The 22,588-nt window shown below is 45.8% G+C and overlaps 1 protein-coding gene across 1 annotated transcript; it reads right to left on the minus strand.

Moving 5' to 3' along the window:
- Nucleotides 1–1,054: 1,054 nt before the first annotated feature.
- On the minus strand, nt 1,055–22,573 carry EARS2 (glutamyl-tRNA synthetase 2, mitochondrial). The gene is made up of 9 exons (XM_040356593.1): nt 22,341–22,573; nt 17,732–17,887; nt 14,854–15,043; nt 11,618–12,090; nt 7,875–7,983; nt 7,655–7,793; nt 5,361–5,491; nt 3,442–3,577; nt 1,055–1,355 (listed from the first exon to the last, which is right to left on the minus strand). The coding sequence occupies exons 1-9, from the start codon at nt 22,444–22,446 to the stop codon at nt 1,272–1,274; spliced, it is 1,524 nt and encodes a 507-aa protein (XP_040212527.1). The 5' UTR covers nt 22,447–22,573; the 3' UTR covers nt 1,055–1,271.
- Nucleotides 22,574–22,588: the final 15 nt, after the last annotated feature.

The raw sequence follows: 22,588 nt of genomic DNA on the forward strand, positions 1-22,588 counted from the left end.
ACTTAACCCCTGGACCATATTGCTGGTCAAAGACCAGAGCGCTTTTTGTAATTCGGCACTGCGTCGCTTTAACTGACAATTGCGCGGTTGTGCGACGTGACTCCCAAACAAAATTGATGTCATTTTTTTCCGCACAAATAGAGCTTCATTTTGGTGGTATTTGATCACCTCTGCGGTTTTTAGTTTTTGCGCTATAAACAAAAATAGACCGACAATTTTGAAAAAAAAAAATATTTTTTACTTTTTGCTATAAATAAAAACTTTTTTTTTCCCTCAGTTTAGGCTGATACGTATTCTTCTTCATATTTTTCGTAAAAGAAAAAAAAAAAAATCGCAATAAGCGTTTGGTTTGCGCAAAAGTTATAGCGTTTACAAAATAGGGGGTATTTTTATGGCATTTTTATTCATATATATATATATTTTTTTTACTAGTAATGGCGGCGATCAGCAATTTTTTTTTTTTTTTTCGGTACTGCAACATTATGGCGGACACTTCGGACACATTGGCATTTTTATAGCGATCAGTGCTATAAAAATGCCACTGGCAGTGAAGGGGTTAACACTAGGGGGCGGGGAAGGGGATTGACATGGGGAAATTACTGATCTTCTGTTCATACATTGTATGAACAGAAGATCAGCATTTCTCTCCCTGACAGGACCGGGAGCTGTGTGTTTACACACAGCTCCCGGTCCTCGCTCTGTAACGAGCAATCGCGCCCGCTGGTCACGCGGCGAGCGCGTGCTCCTAGTGGCCTGCGCGAGAGCAGACGTATAGCTACGGGCTCTCGCGCAGGGGAGCCGGCAGGTCGGCAAGCAGTTAAAATGCTTACTGTGGCAGTTATCGGAAAGCTCCCGATGCATACTAGCCATCAGGACACGTGACAGCCAATCACAGCAGTCGGCTGCCTGCCTCTGCCTCCCGCCATTTAGAACCCTTAAAGGGCTGGGAGGCGGCCGTCGGGAAGGTGTTATGGATCTCTTCAGACCATGTGTTGCGGTAACCTAATATTTTAATGATGGGTGGAGTTTAAATACAAAATAAGACACTTGATACTTTGGATTTTTGATATTTTATTTACAAAAAAAAAAAAGTATGTACAAAGCGGTCCACATATGTTCCATTGAGCAGATTTTTCTCCACAGGCAACTGTTGCTGTGTTAGTGCAATTGTAAGAACGCAGTATTGTGGCTTTGTTATCTCCATGTATACAGAAACACAGCGGACATGTCATATTGACACTCTGGATCCAGCCAATTTAAATATCCTCTCTTCAGCTAGACAGAGCATTTTGTATCCGTGCTATAGATTCCCGAGGACCCAAAGCCATCATCATCTCTACTATACTGGGACCAGCCTAGGGAAAGGGAACACAAACCTTTCATAACTGGGAAAGGAACATTCAGCATTCCATCTAAACGTGGTTGGTTTCTCTTTGTATTTCATATATCCACTGTAACAACCTCCCTTCATTATGTGTTCAGGTAATACCAATTTTTCACCATTATTGTACGCACAAAAGTGATGCCAGTAATGCAGTTGCAGAAACTAAACCATGGAAGCAAAAAATAAAAATGTATATTTTTTTTAATCTGTGCCAAGCAAATCATTTTTAATCATTTCTGGTGTGTAAAAATAAATAAAAGGTTCATGTCACATCCAGAATCACTGCTCTTTTCTTGAAATCTATACTTTCATTTATGCCAGATACTACATTTCTCACTATAATTCTGGCCCACTGCAATTCCCATACATGGAAGGAAGTGTAAGGGCCCTTTCACACAGGGCGGATCAGTAATGATGCGCTCCGTGTGTCCGCAAAGCTCAGCGGGGATCCTCCGTATATCCCCGCTGAGCTGGCAGCTGACAGGGCGGTCCCCGCACACTGTGCAGGGAGCGCCCTGTGTTTCCTCCGCTCTCCCCTATGGGGGGATCGGATTAACACGGACCGTATGTTCCGTGTTCATCCGATCCGGCAGATGGAAGAAAAAATAGGATTTTTGTACGCACCGTAAAATCCATTTCTCGTAATCACATAGGGACCCATGTATGTCCCGTTTTCATTCACAAACGGACAGATGAAAATATGGACATACGGTCCGTACGTGTGAAAGGGCCCTTAGAGTCTTATCCACCCCTCCTTTGCTTTTTACAGAACTCCATTATAGTATTGAATCCAGAGACAGGTTAACTACCATGTTCAGAAAGAGGTCAGTGTGTGTTTAGGGCAAAGCATATTACATCCAGCATCCTCTGTAGAAGTATTGATAAGGAAATGGGTGGTCCTCAATTATGCATAATGGTGATACCCCTAAAGGGAGGTCTATGACTCCCTGCACCCACAGTATATTCTCAGTCTTTCTGGAATTAATGATGCTGGTCACCATTCAACCCTGGAGACTAAAGGACATCTAGTGCCAGAATGGGATTTATGTGGGAGAGGAAGTGAGTGTTGCAGCCAGAACTACATTTGTGTTCTTAAACTTTCTATATAAAAAAAAAAAAAGGCTGCTTTCACTCTAAGCACTGATAGGCGTCGGCGATAAATCGCTGCAATTTTAACAGCACTTTACCGTTATTTTTACGGCGCTATCGGCAGAAAAAGGGTTAAAACCACTCGCTTTGCCGGCAGCGCTGCCCAGTGATTTCAATGGGCAGGGGCACTTTAGGAGCGGTGTGTACACCGCTGCTGCAAAGATGCGGCTAGTCCTGACAGTGCACCGATCCAGTGTGCAAACCATTGGAGTGAAAGGAGAGGTGCTTTGCAGGTGCTATTTTAAGCGTTATAGCACCTGTAAAGCGCCTCTGTGAAAGCAGCCTTAATGCAGAGTTGGGCCTTAAAGCGGTAGTAAACCACAGCCTTTAAAACACAAACCTGCAAGACAATGGCATAATATGCTAGTATGCATCGCATACTAGCACATTATGAAATGTCTATCTTAGAACAAAGACCTCCAGTGGTGGGCTGACGTGGCTTCCGGGTTTGTGGGCAGCTGCTATTCAAATGGCCAAGCCGCAATGCCTTCACTCTCCCGCATGCGCGCAGGAGCCATGGCATGGAGCTCTGAAGGGAAGGCACAGGTATGCAGTCTCTTCAGAGCACATGCGCCAGTGATGTCAACGGCTACATGCAGTGCGAATATCTCCTAGACCATGGGTCTTCAAACTATGGCCCTGCAGTTGTTCAGGAACTACAATTCCCATCATGCCTAGTCATGTCTGTGAATGTCAGAGTTTTACAATGCCTCATGGGATGTGTAGTTCCACAACAGCTGGAGGGCCGTAGTTTGAGGATCCCTGTCCTAGACGGTGCAAGTTTAGGCATTATTCACTGTACCTACAGGTAACCTTATTATAGGCTTACCTGTAGGTACAAGTATTTAAAAAAAAAAAAAAATGTACTTTACTACTACTTTAAGGGAGGATGAAGTGGAAAGACTTACCTCCAAACCACTTAAAATCCTGCGTAGAAGTTTCATAGAAACACTGTACTTTGTTGCTTTCAACTGTTGCAGATGGATTTTGAGATCTTTGCTTAAGGTTTCCATATTCATGTCATTGTGTTTTTTTTCTAAAATGCTATAAAGAAAAATGTGCAAATTAGGAGTATTCCTTATTACTGAACTCAACGTTCATTACATTTACAGGTGAATAAAGTATAGTATGGAAACCCTTGCCAGCTTTTATTCGCTGTCTATATCTCCACTGGGGAGATGTTGTGACCATTGTCACTGGGAAAGAGTAATGATAAATCCAATATGTTACGGTTGATATTCCAACAAAATTAGAAGATAAATCTTTTAATGGGGACATCAGTTCTGATGTCCAACACAGGATTTTCCCCCACTTGGGAGAGATTTCTGCTCCCGTCCTGTTGTGTCTTTTGGGACAGTAAAACAAAGACAATCTCCCATGTCTCTGGGCAGAACAGGCAATGCCTTGATTACATGGGCAGGTCCCCGTTCTGCCTCTCCTCGCTGCAGTATATCTGCATGAGCAGGTTGGCAAATGGTTAAATAAAAAATTTGATCTCTGATATTTACCAGATTCAACCTCTTAACAGTATATCTCTTCTGTCTGTTATTCTCAGAGTAGATTAGAGATTTTCCTCCCTTATCCTGTTATTTATATTTACCAGTGCATATAGATATTTAAGAATAGATTGCCTTTTTTTACATATTAACTAAATTATACACCACACTTCTTTTTAAGGTTATTATCCAATTAATCAAAACAATAAATCGGCCAACTAATCGATAATGAAAATAATTGTTAGTTGCAGCCTTAGGCCAAAAAGCACTTTCCAGACAGAGGGTCAGGGGTCCTGCAGCCTCATAGGGCAATCAGGGAAAAATGAAAACTCCTCCTACATGCTTTAACCAGACACTGACAGAAGTCAAAAGACTGCTATATACTGCTGATGAGAAAAGGTATTTAGCAGTTTATATTTATTAAAATAATTGCATTTCCATGTTTAGTGTACTGTGGGAGACCAGATATAACGAATGCAGGGTCCTGGGTTTAGTAACACTTTAAGATACGCTATGTGCCAGTTAGCCAGCAGGTTCCTATGTTTGACTTAAAGCGGAACTTCACTCAAAAGGGGATGTACCATTATTCCCCCTCTCCTGCTTTAGATTTGCCAAATTATTTTATTTGGGGAGACCGGGTACCCATTTTTGACAGGTACCTGCTTCCCCACTGATGGGTACTTAGGAGTGGCACTGATGGCCACTGATACATGGCACTAATTGCACCTATAGGCATTATTGATGGCACTGGCAGGCATTGGGGATGGGCACTGTTTGGCAGCTGCCTGGGCACTGATTGGCATTCCCTAGTGGTCTAGGTGGCATACCTGGTGGTCCATTGTGGCATGCTGGTGGTCCTGGGTGGGCATCCGAGCAGGGGCTGCGCTGTTAAACAATCAACCCCCCCTGTCAGGGGAGCAGCTGATCAGCTCTCCTCTACTCGTGTCTGTCAGACGCGAGTGAGGAAAAGCCGATCAACGGCTCATCCTGTTTACATCGTGATCAGCCGTGATTAGATACGGCTGACCACTTGGTAAAGAGTCTCCGTCAGAGGTTCTTTACTGAGATCAGGGTAGTGGCGTATCAGACTGACACAGTGCACCACTGATGGCCGCAATGCGCGCCCCTACGGACATGCAGCGGTTGTTATCCTGCTGGACGTCATATGACGTCCAGTCAGGATAACTGAACCACCGGCCGGGCGGGAAGTGGTTAAATAAAGAATTTACAAAAAAAACGTACAGTGTGCATAAGGCATTAGTGTTACAAATTGGATGATGAAAGATCAAAATTAAACCCTGCAGGGCTAAAAAATAAATAAATATACACACCCCACAACCAGCCTCCCGATCTCAGTAGCCTCATTTGACAAACTGTGAAGATCTTTGAGGTGTACAGAGGGCCGAATCCACAAATAGGAGTAATTTGGAGACAAGAGGTCTGTGAGCATGCACAGGTGTCCCTGAAAAAGGCAAAAAAGAGGATTTTTTTATTTAGAACAAGCATAAAAATATTAGTCATAATACATTTAAATGAAAAATTACATAAAAATTCTTATTTTAAAATAATTCTTAGAGGTCTATATAGACCCCTAAAAGTGTTTGTAAACCTGAACAACAACCTTCCTCATATTTAGTACCTTTTCCCCTGTTAGATGGCGTGGTGGACATGTGGTAAGGCGTTGGTCCCGTAAACTGAAGATCACAGTTTTGACCCCCGTCCCTGCCAGGTTGGATGGGTGATACTGTATATTTCTCCATTCACAACTGAGTCCCAAGCTACATCACCAATATTGTCTCAAAACATTACTCAAGCTGTTCTCTCTTCTCCCTCCCTAGTGGTCATTACACTGACAACAAGAAGTACTAATGCACTACGGCGATCGTTGTTGCAGGGTGTCAGTCAGGTAAAGAGTCTCTCACGGAGACTCTTTACCACGTGATCAGCCGTGTCCAATCACGGCTGATCACGATGTAAACAGGAAAAGCCGATAATCGTCTGTCAGACGCGAGGAGAGCCGATCGGCTGCTCCTGTGACAGGGGGGGTTTGTGCTGATCGATTATCAGCACAGCCCCCCCGAGGATGCCCACTGGACCACCAGGGATGCAAAAAAAAAAAAAAAAAGGTATGCCACCCTAGACCACCAGGGATGAGAAGAACACAAAAAATGGATGCCAATCAGTGCCGCAATGGATGCCAATCAGTGCCAACAATGGGCATCACTAATTGGCAGGCATTGTTTGGCACTGATTGGCATCCATTAGTACAACACATACGATAGTGCCCATCCGTGCCACCTATCAGTGCCCATCCATGCCACCTATCAGTGCCCATCCATGCCACCTATCAGTGCCCATCCATGCCGCCTATCAGTGCCCATCCATGCCGCCTATCCGTGCCACCTATCCGTGCCCATCCGTGTCGCCTATCAGTGCCCATCCGTACCACATATTAGTGCTCATCGGTGCCCATCAGTGCCACCTTATCAGTTCCCGTCAGTGCAGTACCATCAGTGCCCATCAGTGAAGGAGAAAACGTACTTATTTACAATGTTTTATAACAGAAACAAAAAAAAAGTTTTTTTTCAAAATTTTCGGTCATTTTTTTATTTTTTTTGCAGAAAATAAATATCCCAGAGTTGATGAAATACCACCAAAAGAAAGCTCTATTTGTGGGTACAAAATGATAAAAATTTTGTTTGGGTACAGTGTAGCATGACCGCGCAATTGTCATTCAAAGTGCAACAGCGCTGAAAGCTAAAAATTGGTCTGGGCGGGAAGGTGTATAAGTGCCCTGTATGGAAGTGGTTAAAAATGGAAAATAAAAACAATTAAACTTTGGTGAAATAAAACTTCTACAGTGACAGCAGACATAAAAAAGGGAGCAACTCTGTAGTTTCCCAAGAGCCTGAAATAAAAAGGTGTTCAATCACGCAAACGGTGGCCTCAGTTCCTGAAGCATTTCATCATTGATCTGTAAAGCTGCCCACCAAAGCAATGGACCAATTGTGATCAACCTTGCTATTTGCATGTTTGAGAGTACAAATACATGTACCGTATTTATTGGGGTATACCGCGCGCCGGCGTATAACGCGCACCCCAAGCTTAGAAAGGTCGTTTTTAAGGAAAAAAAAAATGTAAATTTTTGCCCTGCGTCCATCGGCGGCCTTGTTCGGCGGCCGTCTGCGGCTTCCTTGCGCGGGGTCTGTCCAGCCTTGTGGGTGTCCGTCTGCGAGTCCATTCGCACCTTGTCCGGGGTTGCAGCGGTGTTTGTTTTTGGATTTGGCGCCTCGGCTAAGCCGAGAAGAGCCGGATTTCCTGTGTGTTCAGCTCCTCTCGCGTGGCTAAGGGCGGAGCTGAGCATGGCCGAGCCTAGCCGAGTGCGCAGTACACTCGGCTCGGCTCTAGGCTGCGGCGCTCAGAGACAGCGGGGATGATTTTAAGGGGGAAAAAGTGCGCGGTATACGCCGATAAATACGGTAATTGTGCTGTCCCCTGTTACATTGTAAAGCGCTGCGCAAACTGTTGGCGCTATATAAATCCTGTATTATAATAATAACTATAAAAGCTATAATGAGCATGGTCTGAAATGTCTTCGTAGTTTGCTAAATACAAGTCATCTTACCTTTCTTAATATCAGTATCCTCTCAATATAGTCTTTATTTAACGTCAAGTCTTTGTATTTCTCTTGCAGCAGAGTCTGGAGTTGTGTGATCAGCTCTGCCCGACTTTCTATGCTGTCAATCCTCTTGGATAGATGAATCCTAATAGGAAGATGAGAAGGCCAACCATGGAAAAGGATTTGCTGTGAATGGTCATGATTGCACGTTGCAAATAATATTTACCTGTTGTACTCGGGGAGACTGCTAAGGTCTATGAATGCGGAGTGAGAGCTCACTCTTTCCAGTTCAAATTGCTCTATGAGTTCAGGCAGAGTACGGCCCATCTGATTTCCTGTATAAAGAGAAAACACACACATTAAATCTGAAAGCGTGAAATCTGGAACCAGTACAAAGTGAACTACAAGTTTTATTTAATGTTGTAGCCCTGATGAAGTGCAAGTTGTATGGCCCCCGTAAAGCACTGGCTTATGCATTTAATAGAAGTTTGGAGTAAAATCACACTTTTTCGATTTTTTTTTTTTGCGGTGCCAATCACATGCAATGTCTGTGCAATGCAAGTTCAGCCATACAGTTTGTATGGCTGAACTTGCACTGGATTTGCACAAAAAAGGTGCAGGGACTTGTTGTTCCCCTCACTGGAATCGGATCGCATGGGTGTTCCCACCCATGTGATCTGATTCTTGTCTGAATCCACAGTTCGCACTGCGATCTGTGAATCGATCTGGGGGTGTCATTAACATTGGGGTTGTCCTGATACCGATACTAGTATCGGTACCGATACCAAGCATTTCCCCGAGTACTTGTACTCGGGGAAAATGCTCCAATACTTTACCGATACCGGACTCTCCTTCCATGCTCCTGTGTCCCCCCCTCCGTGCCGCTGCCGTTCTGCTCTCCCCCTCCGTGCCGCTGCTGTCCTCTTTCCCCCCCCTCCGTGCCGCTGCCATCCTCTTTGCCCCCCCTCCGTGCCGCTGCCATCCTCTGTTCTCCCCCTCCCCCTCCCCCTCCCCCTCCGTGCCGCTGCCGTCCTCTGTTCTCCCCCTCCGTGCCGCTGCCGTCCTCTGTTCTCCCCCTCTGTGCCGCTGCCGTCCTCTGTTTTCCCCCTCCGTGCCGCTGCCGTCCTCTGTTTTCCCCCTCCGTGCCGCTGCCGTCCTCTGTTTTGCTCCCCCCCTCCGTGATCTGTGTCCCCTCTCCGTGCTGCTGCTTCCCCCCTCCGTGATCTGTGTCCCCCCTCCATGTCCTCCTCCGCCCCCTCTGTCAGGATGGAGAGCGGCGGTAGGAGCCGCTAAACTCGGCTCCTACCTTTTCTGAATGAACAGAGGGAGGGGGCGAGCACGACACTCCACACCAGGAAGAAAGCCTTGCTTTACTGTGTGGAGTTACAGACAGAAGAACATGAAGTGAGGATTTCTCAGAAGAAATAAGGACATTTAAAAAGCAAAATGGAAGGATGAGGTAAGTGAAGGAGGACTGCACTAAGGTAAAGGAAGCTGTTTAGGAAAAACATTTTTTTACCTTTACAACCCCTTTAAGCAGGGTATACATGCAGTGTATTACTCTCTGTTCAATAGAAGACGGTTGTTAGACCTGCTTCTGTCAAACAGTCCTGCTGGAAAACCAGCATGCGAGCAGCGCACACAGCCAATCGCACCTCTCCTCTTATTTTTTCAGTGGACATCCTGACTGATCCTGTGGGGCTTTATCCTGCCCTACAGTCTTAACCCCTTGAACCTCAGAGGGCCACAACCAATGACTCTCAGATGTGTTGGATGCTTGCATCCCCGCAGCATGCTGTGGCTGCTTCCATTGGTATCTACATCACAGGACACAGTGGTGATGTATAGGACATCAAGAGGTACCACAGCACACATCGGGGGATCAGGCATCTGACACACAAGGAAGGGTGTCCGATGAAGAAGTGCTGCTATGGGTGAGTACTTAAGCCTCGTACACACGACCGGTTTTCCTATCGGGAAAACTGCCATGAGAGCTTTTGGCCGGGAAAACCGGCCGTGTGTATGCTCCATCGCAGTTTTCCCGACAGGAAAACTGACAGAAAAAAAAAAAAAAAAACAGCTCTCCTTTTTCCCACCGGGAATCCTGCCGGTTTTTAACCCGGCAGTTTTCCTATGGGGAAAACCTGCGGTGGAGCATACACACGGCCGGGATTCCCGACCAAAGCTCTCATGGCAGTTTTCCTGTTGGGAAACCCAGTCGTGTGTAAAGGGAAAGAAGTTACCGAGCAGGTTCTCGGTTTTCCCCTCGGGATTCCCCGCGGTAAAAAGTATGCCGGGAAACCCTTACGTGTACGAGGCTTAACTGTGTTCAATTGCAGTGTGTTTGTCTAATGGAGTCAGAGCCACTTTAACCACTTAAGGACCGCCTCCTGCACATATACGTCGGCAGAATGACACGGCTGGGCACAAGCACGTACAGGTACGTCCTGTACTAGTACCCAGCCGTGGGTCACGGTCCGAAGCTCCGGGACCGCGGGACCAGCGGACCCGATCGCCGCTGGAGTCCCGCGATCGGTTCCCGGAGCTGAAGAACGGGGAGAGCCGTATGTAAACACGGCTTCCCCGTTCTTCACTGTGGCGGCTGCATCGATTGTGTGATCCCTTTTATAGGGAGACTCGATCAATGACGTCACACCTACAGCCACACCCCCTACAGTTGTAAACATACTTCAGGGAACACATAAACCCATCAGCACCCCCTAGTGGTTAACTCCCAAACTGCAATTGTAATTTTCACAATAAACAATGCATTTTAAATGCATTTTTTACTGTGAAAATGACAATGGTCCCAAAAATGTGTCAAAATTGTCCGAAGTGTCCGCCATAATTTCGCAGTCACGAAAAAAATCGCCATTAGTAGTAAAAAAAAAAAAAATAATAAAAATGCAATAAAACTATTCCCTATTTTGTAAACGCTATAAATTTTGCACAAACCAACCGATAAACGCTTATTGCGTTTTTTTTTACCAAAAATAGGTAGAAGAATACGTATCGGCCTAAACTGAGGAAAAAAAAATGTTTGTATATATATTTTTGGGGGATATTTATTATAGCAAAAAGTAAAAAAATATTGCATTTTTTTCAAAATTGTCGCTCTATTTTTGTTTATAGCGCAAGAAATAAAAACCGCAGAGGTGATCAAATACCACCAAAAGAAAGCTCTATTTGTGTGAAAAAAAGGACGCCAATTTTGTTTGGGAGCCACGTCGCACGACCGCGCAATTGTCAGTTAGGCTGCATTCACACCTGAGCGTTTTGTCGCCTGAAGCGCGACGCTCAAATACGCTAGAGGGGAAAAAATACATTATTCCCTATGGAGATGGTTCACATCTCCACGCCAATACGCCTGACACCGACCGCCTGAAGCTCAAACAAGTTCCGGACCCTTTTTTGTCGCGCGAATCGTGCGGTTTGGGCGTATTTGAGCGTTTCCATTTCCCATAGAAAGTACTGGAAACGCTCGATTCAAGCGACTAGCGCGACAACGAGCGTTTGCTACGGGCGTTTCGTCGCTTTAATCAATAGAACTTTTCACCCAGGCAGAAGATTAAAAAAATCTACCAACATAGCAACAAGTGATGAAAAGATGATCATTTTTTCTATTGGCTAAAATAAAAAACGTCGAAGTACAAAAACGTCGGACTACGCTGTATGCAAACGCGCAAATAAGCATGAATACGCGCGACAAAACGCCGGGAAAAAAACGCCTGAAAAAACTACTGACCGATGCTCAGGTGTGAATGCAGCCTTAAAGCGAGGCAGTGCCGAATCGCAAAAAGGGGCAAGGTCCTTTAGCTGCATTTTGGTCCGGGTCTTAAGTGGTTAAGGAAAAACCTTTGCATATGCAATGCATACAACTTTCTCCAGTGTCTGTTATTCACCCTCTGCCAAGCTTAGTTCTAAGTCCATGTTCTTCGAAAATGGACACCACTCGCTTTCCAATGTTACCAAGAAATCCTGATCCACAGTTTGATATAATGTCGAGCAGGGTGTCCGGCAGGTATCCACTCTTTGCGTAGTGCTGGATAAATATGTCCCCCTGTCGTTTGGACAATTTGCTGCCATCTTTGTTGAGGAGAAGCGGGAGGTGAGCATATGACGGAGGCTGCCATCCGAAGGCACTGTATAGGAGTAGATGCTTAGCAGTGGAGACCAGCCATTCCTCTCCTCTAAGCACGTGGCTCACACACATTTTGTGATCATCGACCACATTGGCCAAATGGTAGGTTGGAAAACCATCTCCTTTCAGGATCACCGGATCCCCTTCTATGCTCGCCACATCATGATGAGTCCAGCCAAAAATCAAGTCCTTAAAAGACTGAGCTCCCTCGACCAGCTGGAACCGCACCACAAACGGCACATTTTTGGACAGTTTGTCTTGTATTTGTGCTGTGGTCAAATGTCTGCAACGATTGTCGTACCTACCAAGAGAAAAATACATTTTACAGGACTGTATTCTTCATAATCTCAAAATGGCTCACATATACCTCACTGTAACATATAGATCGGCATGAAGATCATCCAACCTTGTTAGATTTATGTAAAGCGGTTGTAAAAATCGATGTTTAAAAAAAGAAAACTGCAAGGCATTGGCATAATGTGCTAGTATGCATCGCATACTAGCACATTATGAAATACTTACCTTGGAACAAAGCCCTCCAAGCACTGTAAAGTCACCACTGAGGGGGCCGACATGTTCCCCCTGTCTGTCTTCCAGGTTCGCAAGCTCCGGCTATGTGATTGGCTGGAGCCGCTATGATGCAACTCCCACGGCACGGGCTCTGAAGGTCCGGCACTGTAAGTCGGACCTTCACAGCACATCGGCTGCATGCACTTTGAATATCTCCTAAACCAGGGATCCTCAAACTACGGCCCTCCAGCTGTTGCGGAACTACACATCCCATAAAGCTTTGTAAAACTCTGACATTCACAGACATGACTAGGCATGATGGGAATTGTAGTTCCTGAACAACTGTAGGGCCATAGTTTGAAGACCCCTGTCCTAAACTGTGCAAGTTTTTTTTTTGACAGTAAAAAACTGTGCAAGTTTAAGAAATATTCACAGTACCTACAGGTAAGCCTTATTATAGGCAGGCCCGATCCGCCCTATAGGCTCACTATGCAAGCCGCTTAGGGCCCCGCAAATTACTATTACTTATAAGAAGTCAGCACCCCCCCCCCCCCTTCTCACTTTAAGATGTAATTTCCGATAGCAGAACACACCAAAGTTATCAACTTTAATGTGACATGTGATTTTGCTTAGGGCCCCAGGGAGGTCAGGATCGGCACTGCCTGTAGGTACAAAAGGTAGTACAGAGTTTACTACCACTTTAAAGTGGTTGTTACCCTACAAAAAAAAACAACCTGCAAGGCCATGGCATAATGTGCTAGTATGCATCGCATATCAGCACATTATGAAATACTCACCTTGGAACAAAGCCCTCCAGCACTGTAAAGTCACCACTGAGGGGGCTGACATGTTTCCTGTCTGTCTTCCGGCTTCGCATATAGCTCTGGCTATATGATTGGCTGGAGCCGCAATGATGTAACTCCCGCGGTACGGGCTCTGAAGGTCCGGCACTGTAAGCCGGGCCTTCAGAGCGCATGTGCCAAGGGAGGAGAGCAGAGGGGATACGTATGGTGCTGGGATGCAATCAGACCATGTGGTCAGGGCGGAGTAGCCCTGATTTTCATGGTCTGTTTAGAGAGGGCATACAGGAAGTGACAAATTAAAATTTTTTTTTTTACAGTTTAGAGAGGTGGCAGATTATACGGCACAGGTCCCAGACAGCAGGGACCAGTGGGATCTCGCAGCGCGAGTCGGGCATTCGCAGTAGGGAACCAGGCAATGAAGCCGCAAGGCTTCACTTTCCGATTCCCTTACCAAAGATGGCGGCGCCCCCACCCAAGAGCCGAGGGACAGATTGGCTTCGGGTGCCGACATCGCGGGCGCCCTGGACAGGTAAGTGTCCTTATTTTAAAAGTCAGCAGCTGCAGTATTTGTAGCTGCTGACTTTAAACTACTTGCCGACCAGCCGCCGCAGTTATACGGGGGCAGGTCGGCTCCCCTGTGCGAGAGCCCGTAGCTATACGTCGGCTCTCGAAACGGGCGCGCCCCCGCTCGTCCCTGACTCCCGTGCGCGTGCCCGGCAGGTGTGATCGCGCCGGGCACCCCGCGATTGCTTGTTACAGAGCGAGGACCGGGAGCTGTGTGTGTAAACACACAGCTCCCGGTCCTGTCAGGGGAGAAATGTCTGACCGTCTGTTCATACAATGTATGAATAGCAATCAGTCATTTCCCCTAGTGAGGCCACCCCCCCCTACAGTTAGAACACACCCAGGGAACATACTTAACCCCTTCCCCGCCCCCTAGTGGTTAACCCCTTTACTGTCAGTGTCATTTTTATAGTAATCAATGCATTTTTATAGCACTGATCGCTATAAAAATGCCAATGGTCCCAAAAATGTGTCAAAAGTGTCTGCCATAATGTCGCAGTAGCGGAAAAAAAAAAAAAAAAAGCTGATCGCCGCCATTACTAGTAAAAAAAAAAAAATATTAATAAAAATGCCATAAAACTATCCCCTATTTTGTAAATGCTATAACTTTTGCGCAAACCAATCAATAAACGTTTACTGCGATTTTTTTTTTTTACTAAAAATATGTAGAAGAATACGTATCGGCCTAAACTGAGGAAAAAATAGTTTTTTTTATATATTTTTGGGGCATATTTATTATAGCAAAAAGTTAAAAATATTCATTTTTTTTTTCAAAATTGTCCATCTATTTTTGTTTATAGCGCAAAAACTAAAAACCGCAAACGTGATAAAATACCACCAAAAGAAAGCTCTATTTGTGGGGAAAAAAAGGACGCTAATTTTGTTTGGGAGCCACGTCGCACGACCGCGCAATTGTCAGTTAAAGCAACGCAGTGCCGAATCGCAAAAAGTGCTCTGGTCTTTGACCAGCAATATGGTCCGGGGGTTAAGTGGTTAAAAAAAAAAAAAAATAATAATAATAAATTTGGCGGAACACCGCTTTAAGGATTTGTAAATTTTTTAAACTAATACATTTTGTTTTTGCGATTTAAGGCATGAATATTAGAGCTATAAAATAAAAATTCTATATACTGTATATTTATGTACAATAATTCTACAGCTCCACAATCAGGAACACACAGTCATACCGGGGAGTCTCTCTGTTCCTCAGAGCTTCTTTCTTCAGCAGTTCCAGTCTCTGTGGGGTGCAGAAACAGCGATACGCCGCCTCACTCTCCAAAAGAGTTTGTACAGCCTCATGGTAGAGATTAAGTCGCTCAGACTGTTCATAGGGGCCAAACATTCCCCCTCTCCTCGGACTCTCATCTGGTGGGATCCCTAAGACAATAAACAAGAACACTATTATTATTATAAGAACACTCTCAGTCATATGTAGAGAATTTTAAAGACAGTGCTTAGTGACTTTGTATTTCTTTTCTTCATTTCTTATGGTCAGGTCTAAAAGAAATCAGGATGGATATAAATCAATAAAAAAAAAAAAAAAAATGTATGTATATGTATATATATATATATATATATATATATATATATATATATATATATATATATATATATATATATATATATATATATATATATATATATATATAGTGATTTTTTTTTAATTTAAATTTGATTTTTTGCTTATAAATCGATTTATTTTTTTATTAAATTTATTTTAACCACTTCCATACAGGCACTTACGCACCTTCCTGCCCAAGCCAATTTTCAGCGCTGTCGCACTTTGAATGACAATTGCGCGGTCATGCTTCACTGTACCCAAACAATTTTTTTATCATTTTGTTCCCACAAATAGAGCTTTCTTTTGGTGGTATTAGATCACCTCTGCGATTTAAATTTTTTGCACAACAACTAAAAAAAGACCGAAAATTTGGGGGGGAAAAAAAAAACGTTTTTTATTTCTTTCTGTTAATTTTTTTGTAAATAAGTAAGTTTTCTTCTTCGATTACGGGCACTGATATGGCGGCACTGATTGGCACCGATGGGCACTCATAGGCGGCACTGATGGGTGGCACAGATGGGCACCGATAGGTGGCACTGATGGACACTTAGGGGTGGCACTGATGGCATTGCTGGGCATCACTTGTTGATCCCATATTGTGCCAGTCAGTGCCCATGTTGCCAATCAGTGCTCATTTGTGGGCACTGATTGGCATCTATTCTCATTTTTTTTTTCTATTATTGCCCCCTTCCCTGGTGGTTCAGTGTGGGTATCCAAGGGGGGGCTGCGCTGATAAACAATCAGCGCGAACCCCCCCTGTCAAGAGAGCCGCCGATCGGCTCTCCTCTACTCGCGTCTGTCAGACACGAGTGAGGAAGAGCCAATCAACGGCTCTTCCTGTTTACATCGTGATCAGCCGTGTCGGCTGATCACGTGGTAAAGAGCCTCCGCCGGAGATCGGATCGGATCGGAGATCGGATCAGAGATGCAGGGTGTCAGACTGACACCCCGAATCACCGATCGCCGCGCTGCCCGCCCCAACGGGCGTGCCCTGGCATGTTATCCTGCTGGACGTCAATAGACGTCCAGTGAGGATTTCAGAACCACTTCAATTTACTATTGACCGGGCGGGAAGTGGTTAATAAAATGCTTTTGGAGTAAAAATCTATCTAAAGGCAATTTTCTATTTAGGATACATTAATAATTTAGTTTATTCAGCATGAAATGGAGCTTAGTTATGTAGCATAAGACTGTATATTCTGCAATATTTACATTTTTGGTAAACTCATTCAGTGAATCCAAGCTCTGCAAGCAGAGATCACATGCACTGCATTGAGGCATTCACACAATTTCACAGTAACCATGAGATAAAACAAAGTTCGGGAATATTGCTTTAACCCATTGTTTTGTACACTACAAACTGTATGATTGAATCGGTTCTGATATCGCTGTTTTAGTAACCCGACAGCTTATTATTCTAAATAGGAAACCTTCATTTTGTTTGCAAATATTAAAGATTCTAACTACCAGCAAGAATGAGTCCTTACATTTAAAGAGCACCTGTCATTTCAGATCCATCATGGCAGCGCCTGTTAGCAGGCATCATCTTACCTGCTGCCACCATGTTCCTCACCTTGTTGTGTCCCTGCCGCATCCCCAGCCATCCCATTAAAGTAAATGGGACTGTCGTGAGTCATAGCGGGTCAGAGGAGGAGCCGCTGCGGGACAGAGATGACAGTTGCTCATTAAAAATTATGATTTAAATGAAGTTGATTTAAAGCAAGCCTTTTTACTTGTGATTTAAATTGACTTAATTTAAATCGAATCCACCCTGAGCCCAGGTTCACACTGGGTACGATTTCCTTCGATTTGAGATGCGATTTCACATGTGAAATCGCATCTCAAATCGGCGGCATTTGCCGCCAATTGTCGGCAATGACACTGTCCTAATCGGTGCGACGCCGCATCTGCGGCGCTGCACTGATTTCAAAAAGTAGTTCCTGTACTACTTTTTGCAATTTCGGGCCGCGATTTACATAGACATCTGTGCAGAAACCTGCACAGATGTCTCTTAAATCGCGGCTGAAATCGGGACTGCCGGCGGGAGTGAAATTGTGCGAGTTCAGCTGAATTCGCACGGCTTTACTCCCGCAGCCCAGTGTGAACCAGGGCTCAAAGAAATCATTTTTTTTCCAGGTAGGATGTAAAATATCAGTTTTGAATATTCTGCATTATCATCTCCTCCACCGGGTGGAGCTCTAGACTCTTTCATAGGTTTTCCAGGCATTCCTTAACTGCTTTGCTGAAAAAAAGCTTGTTTTTTTTTTCTTCAAAGTTCAACATCTAAATCAGCACACACGTAAATTTATTAGGATAGGGATTCATCTTTGCTGATGTCAGACTCAGTCAAGCTCTTCTTGGTGGAGTTCAAGGCATTCCCAAATGATGAGCCTTGTAGCAGATTATATATCCCTGTAGATATTATATACGCCTGGACAAGAGCAGCCGCCATTGTGTGATCATATATGCTTGTATCACCCCAATTAGCTAAAACAAGCACATACCTGCCCACTCCAACATGTCTTCGATGCCATCAGCTGCTCCGGGAACCAGGCGGCTTCTATCTGTGTCTTCGAGTCGTAGAATGAAAGATCCTCCATGCTTCTTCGCAAAAATATAATTGTAGAGTGCTGTGCGCAGTCCACCCAGGTGAAGAAAGCCTAGGAAGAGACAGAACAGTAAACAACAAGAAACTACAAAATGACAAACATAAATATGCCAACACTAAATCAGGTCATACCAAACGCTGGGTTTACATTAGCCGCAGTGCTTGCTTCTCCTCCGAAAAGCGATCCACAGTGGATCGCTTTTCACAGGAGTTTGACAGGCGGTGAGGAGGCGATAGACGTCCTCCCAGAACTACGCCGCGCATTGTGCGTGTTCTGTGAACGCTGTGTCCTTCAAGCACAGCGGATCACAGATTGTAGTAAAGGGCCAATCACAGTTGATCAAATGTAAACGGACTTGTTGGTTATTGGCACTCCTTTCCTCACGCGTTGTGTCTGTGTGAGGAAAAGAGTGCCGATAACTGGCAATTCTTGTCAGCACACTGTTTACACTGATAATCAGGGCACCGATCATCAGTGCAGCCCCATTAGTGCCAATCAGTGCAGCCCCACCAGTGTTGTCCCATCAGTGAAGAAGAAAAATTACTTATTTGCTAAATTTTATAAGAGCAACGAAGGGAAACTTTTTTTTTTTTTTTTTTAAATGGTTATTTAGCCCTGGAAGGTTTTACCGCCTTAACCACTTCAGACCCGCGCTATAGCCGAATGACGGCTTCAGCGCGGATCTGAATATCCAACAGGCCGTCAATTGACGGCCGCCCCTTTGGGCGTTCCCCGCGCGCGCTCCAGAGCGCGCTGCGGGGAAAGTCTGTGTTGGCCGTGTCACTTGGACACAGCCAATCACAGATCGCCGCGAACGGCCAATCAGAGTGGCTGTTTGCGATGCGATCTGTGCGGCCAATGAGAGATGATCTCATATGTAAACATATGAGATCATTTCTCATTGCCGGCTCACACAGAGACAGCGGTGCTGTCTCTGGAGAGGAGACCGATCTGTGTCCCTTGTACATAGGGACATAGATCGGTCACCCCCCCCAGTCACCCCCCCCTCCCCCACAGTTAGAACACTAAGCAGTATACACATTTAACCCCTTCCTCACCCCCAAGTGTTAACCCCTTCCCTGCCAGTCACATTTATACTGTAATTAGTGCATATTTATAGCACTGATCGCAGTATAAATGTGAATGGCGCCAAAAATGTTTCAAAAGTGTCCGATGTGTCCGCCATAACGTCGCAGTCGCAATAAAAATCGCAGATCGACCGCCATTTCTAGTAAAAAAAATAAACTAAAAAAATAATAATTCTGTCCCCTATATTGTAGGCGCTATAACTTTTGCGCAAACCAGTCGCTTATTGCGATTTTTTTTTTTTTTTACCAAAAATATGTAGAAGAATACGTATCGCCCTAAACTGAGAAAAAAAATGTGTTTTTTTTTTAAAAACTGGGATATTTATTATAGCAACAAGTAAAAAATATTGTATTTTTTTTCAAAATTGACGCTCTTTTTTGTTTATAGCGCAAAAAATAAAAACCGCACAGGCGATCAAATACCACCAAAAGAAAGCTCTATTTGTGGGGAAAAAAGGACGCCAATTTTGTTTGGGAGCCATGTCGCACGACAGCGCAATTGTCAGTTAAAGCGACGCAGTGCCGGAAGCTGAAATTTCACCTGGGCAGGAGGGGGGTATATGTGCCCGGTAAGCAAGTGGTTAATGACTAGGTCATTTTTTGCGATACGGCACTGCATCGCTTTAACCAACAATTGCGTGGGTCGTGCGACTTTGCACCCAAACACAATCAATGTCCTTTTTACCCCACAAATTGAGCTTTCTTTTGGTGGGATTTCACCACCTCTGCGATTTTTATTTTATTAAAAAAGAGCGACAATTTTTGAAAAAAAAAAAAAAAAAAAAAAAAGAAGATTTTTTTACTTTCTGCTATAGAACATAAAAAAATCGATACCAAGCATTTCCCTGAGTACTTGTACTCTTGGAAACTTCTCCGATGCTTCACCCGATACCTGGGCAGTCAGGGATGATCAGTGCGGCGGGGGAGGGGGAAGTTGCAAGCACCGATCTCCCTGTATAGATTTCAATACAGCCTGACAGCTTCTCCCCGAACCCCCCTTTCAATGAAATCTATACAGCGGTGATCGGTGCTTGTAACTCCCCCCAAAGCTGCACTGATCACCGCTGACTGTCCCTGTATCCTCCTCCAGTCCCCCCTCCGTTCTGCTGCTCTCCCCCTCCGCGTCTTCCTCCGTTCTGCCGCTCTCCTCCTCCGTGTCTTTCTCTGTTCTGCTGCTCTCCTCCTCCGTGTCTTTCTCTGTTCTGCTGCTCTCCCCCTCCGTGTCTTCCTCTGTTCTGCTGCTCTCCCCCTCCGTGTCTTCCTCTGTTCCGCTGCTCTCCCCCTCCGTGTCTTCCTCTGTTCTGCTGCTCTCCCCCTCCATGTCTTCCTCTGTTCCGCTGCTCTCCCCCTCTGTGTCTTCCTCTGTTCCGCTGCTCTCCCCCTCCATGTCTTCCTCTGTTCTGCTGCACTCCCCCTCCGTGTCTTCCTCTGTTCTGCTGCTCTCCCCCTCCGTGTCTTCCTCTGTTCTGCTGCTCTCCCCCTCCGTGTCTTCCTCTGTTCTGCTGCTCTCCCCCTCCGTGTCTTCCTCTGTTCCGCTGCTCTCCCCCTCCGTGTCTTCCTCTGTTCTGCTGCTCTCCCCCTCCGTGTCTTCCTCTGTTCTGCTGCTCTCCCCCTCCATGTCTTCCTCTGTTCTGCTGCTCTCCCCATCCGCACTCCATGCTCTCCCTCCGTTCTGCTGCTGTTCCCCTCTGCACTCCGTGTCCCCCTCCATATCCTCCTCCACCCCCTCTGTCCCCGATCTGTCAGGATGGTAAACCCGGCTCCTTCCTTTTCTGAATGAACAGAGTCAGTGATCACTGACTCTGTCCATTCATATAACTGAAACATTGTAACCTGTGTTTACGATGCTTCAGTTTATGAATGGAGAGGAGCCTCTGTCTCCTGTCCACTCATTGTCAGTGCAGCTGAGAAAGGGACTGGGGAATAAAACACTGACACCATCCACCTCACCCAAGCATAGCGTTGTAAAAAAAATACTGACACATGTGCCACTGTCACGTGACATAAAAAAATTATCGGTGAGTACTAGGGTACTCCCGCAAATGCCCCCGATGCTTGAATAGAATACTTGCCCACGTACACCCCCCCCCCCGCCGCTATGATTAAGCATTGACACTCAATGCGAAACGCGTCAGCTGTTTATCCCACTGTGTGCTGATATCTGTAGTGCATTTTTTCCTGTACCCAATAAAGGGCACGTCTTTTTTCAAGTTACTGGAGTGCGGCTGTCCATATCCTTATTGCTTTTGCATATACCGCCCAACCACAAGAGGGCACTATACCACCCAACCACAAGAGGGCACTATACCGCCCAACCACAAGAGGGCACTATACCGCCCAACCACAAGAGGGCACTATACCGCCCAACCACAAAAGAGGGCAGCATACCGCCCAACCACAAAAGAGGGCAGCATACCGCCCAACCACAAAAGAGGGCAGCATACCGCCCAACCACAAAAGAGGGCAGCATACCGCCCAACCACAAGAGGGCACCATACCGCCCAACCACAAGAGGGCACCATACCGCCCAACCACAAGAGGGCACCATACCGCCCAACCACAAGAGGGCACCATACCGCCCAACCACAAGAGGGCACCATACCGCCCAACCACAAGAGAGTACTATACCACCCAACCACAAGAGGGCAGCATACCACCCAACCACAAGAGGGCAGCATACCGCCCAACCACAAGAGGGCACTATACCACCCAACCACAAGAGGGCACCATACCGCCCAACCACAAGAGGGCACTTTACCACCCAACCACAAGAGAGTACTATACCACCCAACCACAAGAGAGTATTATACCACCCAACCACAAGAGGGCACCATACTGTCCAATCACAAGAGGGCACCATACCGCCCAACCACAAGAGGGAAGCGAACCATCCAACCACAAGAGGGCACTATACCACCCAACCACAAGAGAGTACTATACCACCCAACCACAAGAGGGCACTATACCACCCAACCACAAGAGAGCACTATACCACCCAACCACAAGAGAGCACCATACCGCCCAACCACAAGAGAGCACCATACCGCCCAACCACAAGAGGGCACCATACCGCCCAACCACAAGAGGGAAGCGAACCACCCAACCACAAGAGGGCACTATACCACCCAACCACAAGAGGGCACTATACCACCCAACCACAAGAGGGAAGCGAACCACCCAACCACAAGAGGGCACTATACCACCCAACCACAAGAGGGCACTATACCACCCAACCACAAGAGGGCACTATACCACCCAACCACAAGAGAGTATTATACCACCCAACCACAAGAGGGAAGCGAACCACCCAACCACAAGAGGGCAGGATACCACATTCTGTGGGCAGTCTGGGCACACCATGTGTCAGTCATGTAGAGATGAGTGGTGACAGGTTCTCTTTAGGCCGATGACATTACCTGTAGGGCTTGGGGCAAAGCGGACCCGAACTTTACTTTGTGTCCCCCCCGAGCACCTTCTGACCCCCCAGGGCAGAGCCGAGCACACAGCCCGGAGAAGTCTCATCTCCTCACACAACGTCCTCGGCCAGCAGAACCTCTACGACCTGAGCCCCAGTCTATCACTTCTAATTCTTCTCAACAGTAAGTGTCTTAATTACACGAGACATTTTGTCGAAGTCTTCCCCATAGCTCTCAATGCTTGGTCC

The sequence above is a fragment of the Rana temporaria genome, chromosome 6 (genome assembly GCF_905171775.1).
Source record: "Rana temporaria chromosome 6, aRanTem1.1, whole genome shotgun sequence".
NCBI classification, from domain to species: Eukaryota; Metazoa; Chordata; class Amphibia; order Anura; family Ranidae; genus Rana; species Rana temporaria.

Bases quoted from the DNA above. Each gene is read 5' to 3' on its own strand.
- EARS2 (XM_040356593.1), bottom strand. From the start codon at position 22,446: ATGAGACTTCTCCGGGCTGTGTGCTCGGCTCTGCCCTGGGGGGTCAGA. The intron at 15,044-17,731 runs GTATGTGCTTGT...TTATTGTCTTAG, and splicing joins AGACATGTTGGAGTGGGCAG to GGATCCCACCAGATGAGAGT. The intron at 3,578-5,360 runs GTGTGTATATTT...TTTTCTTTATAG, and splicing joins ATCGGGAGGCTGGTTGTGGG to CATTTTAGAAAAAAAACACA.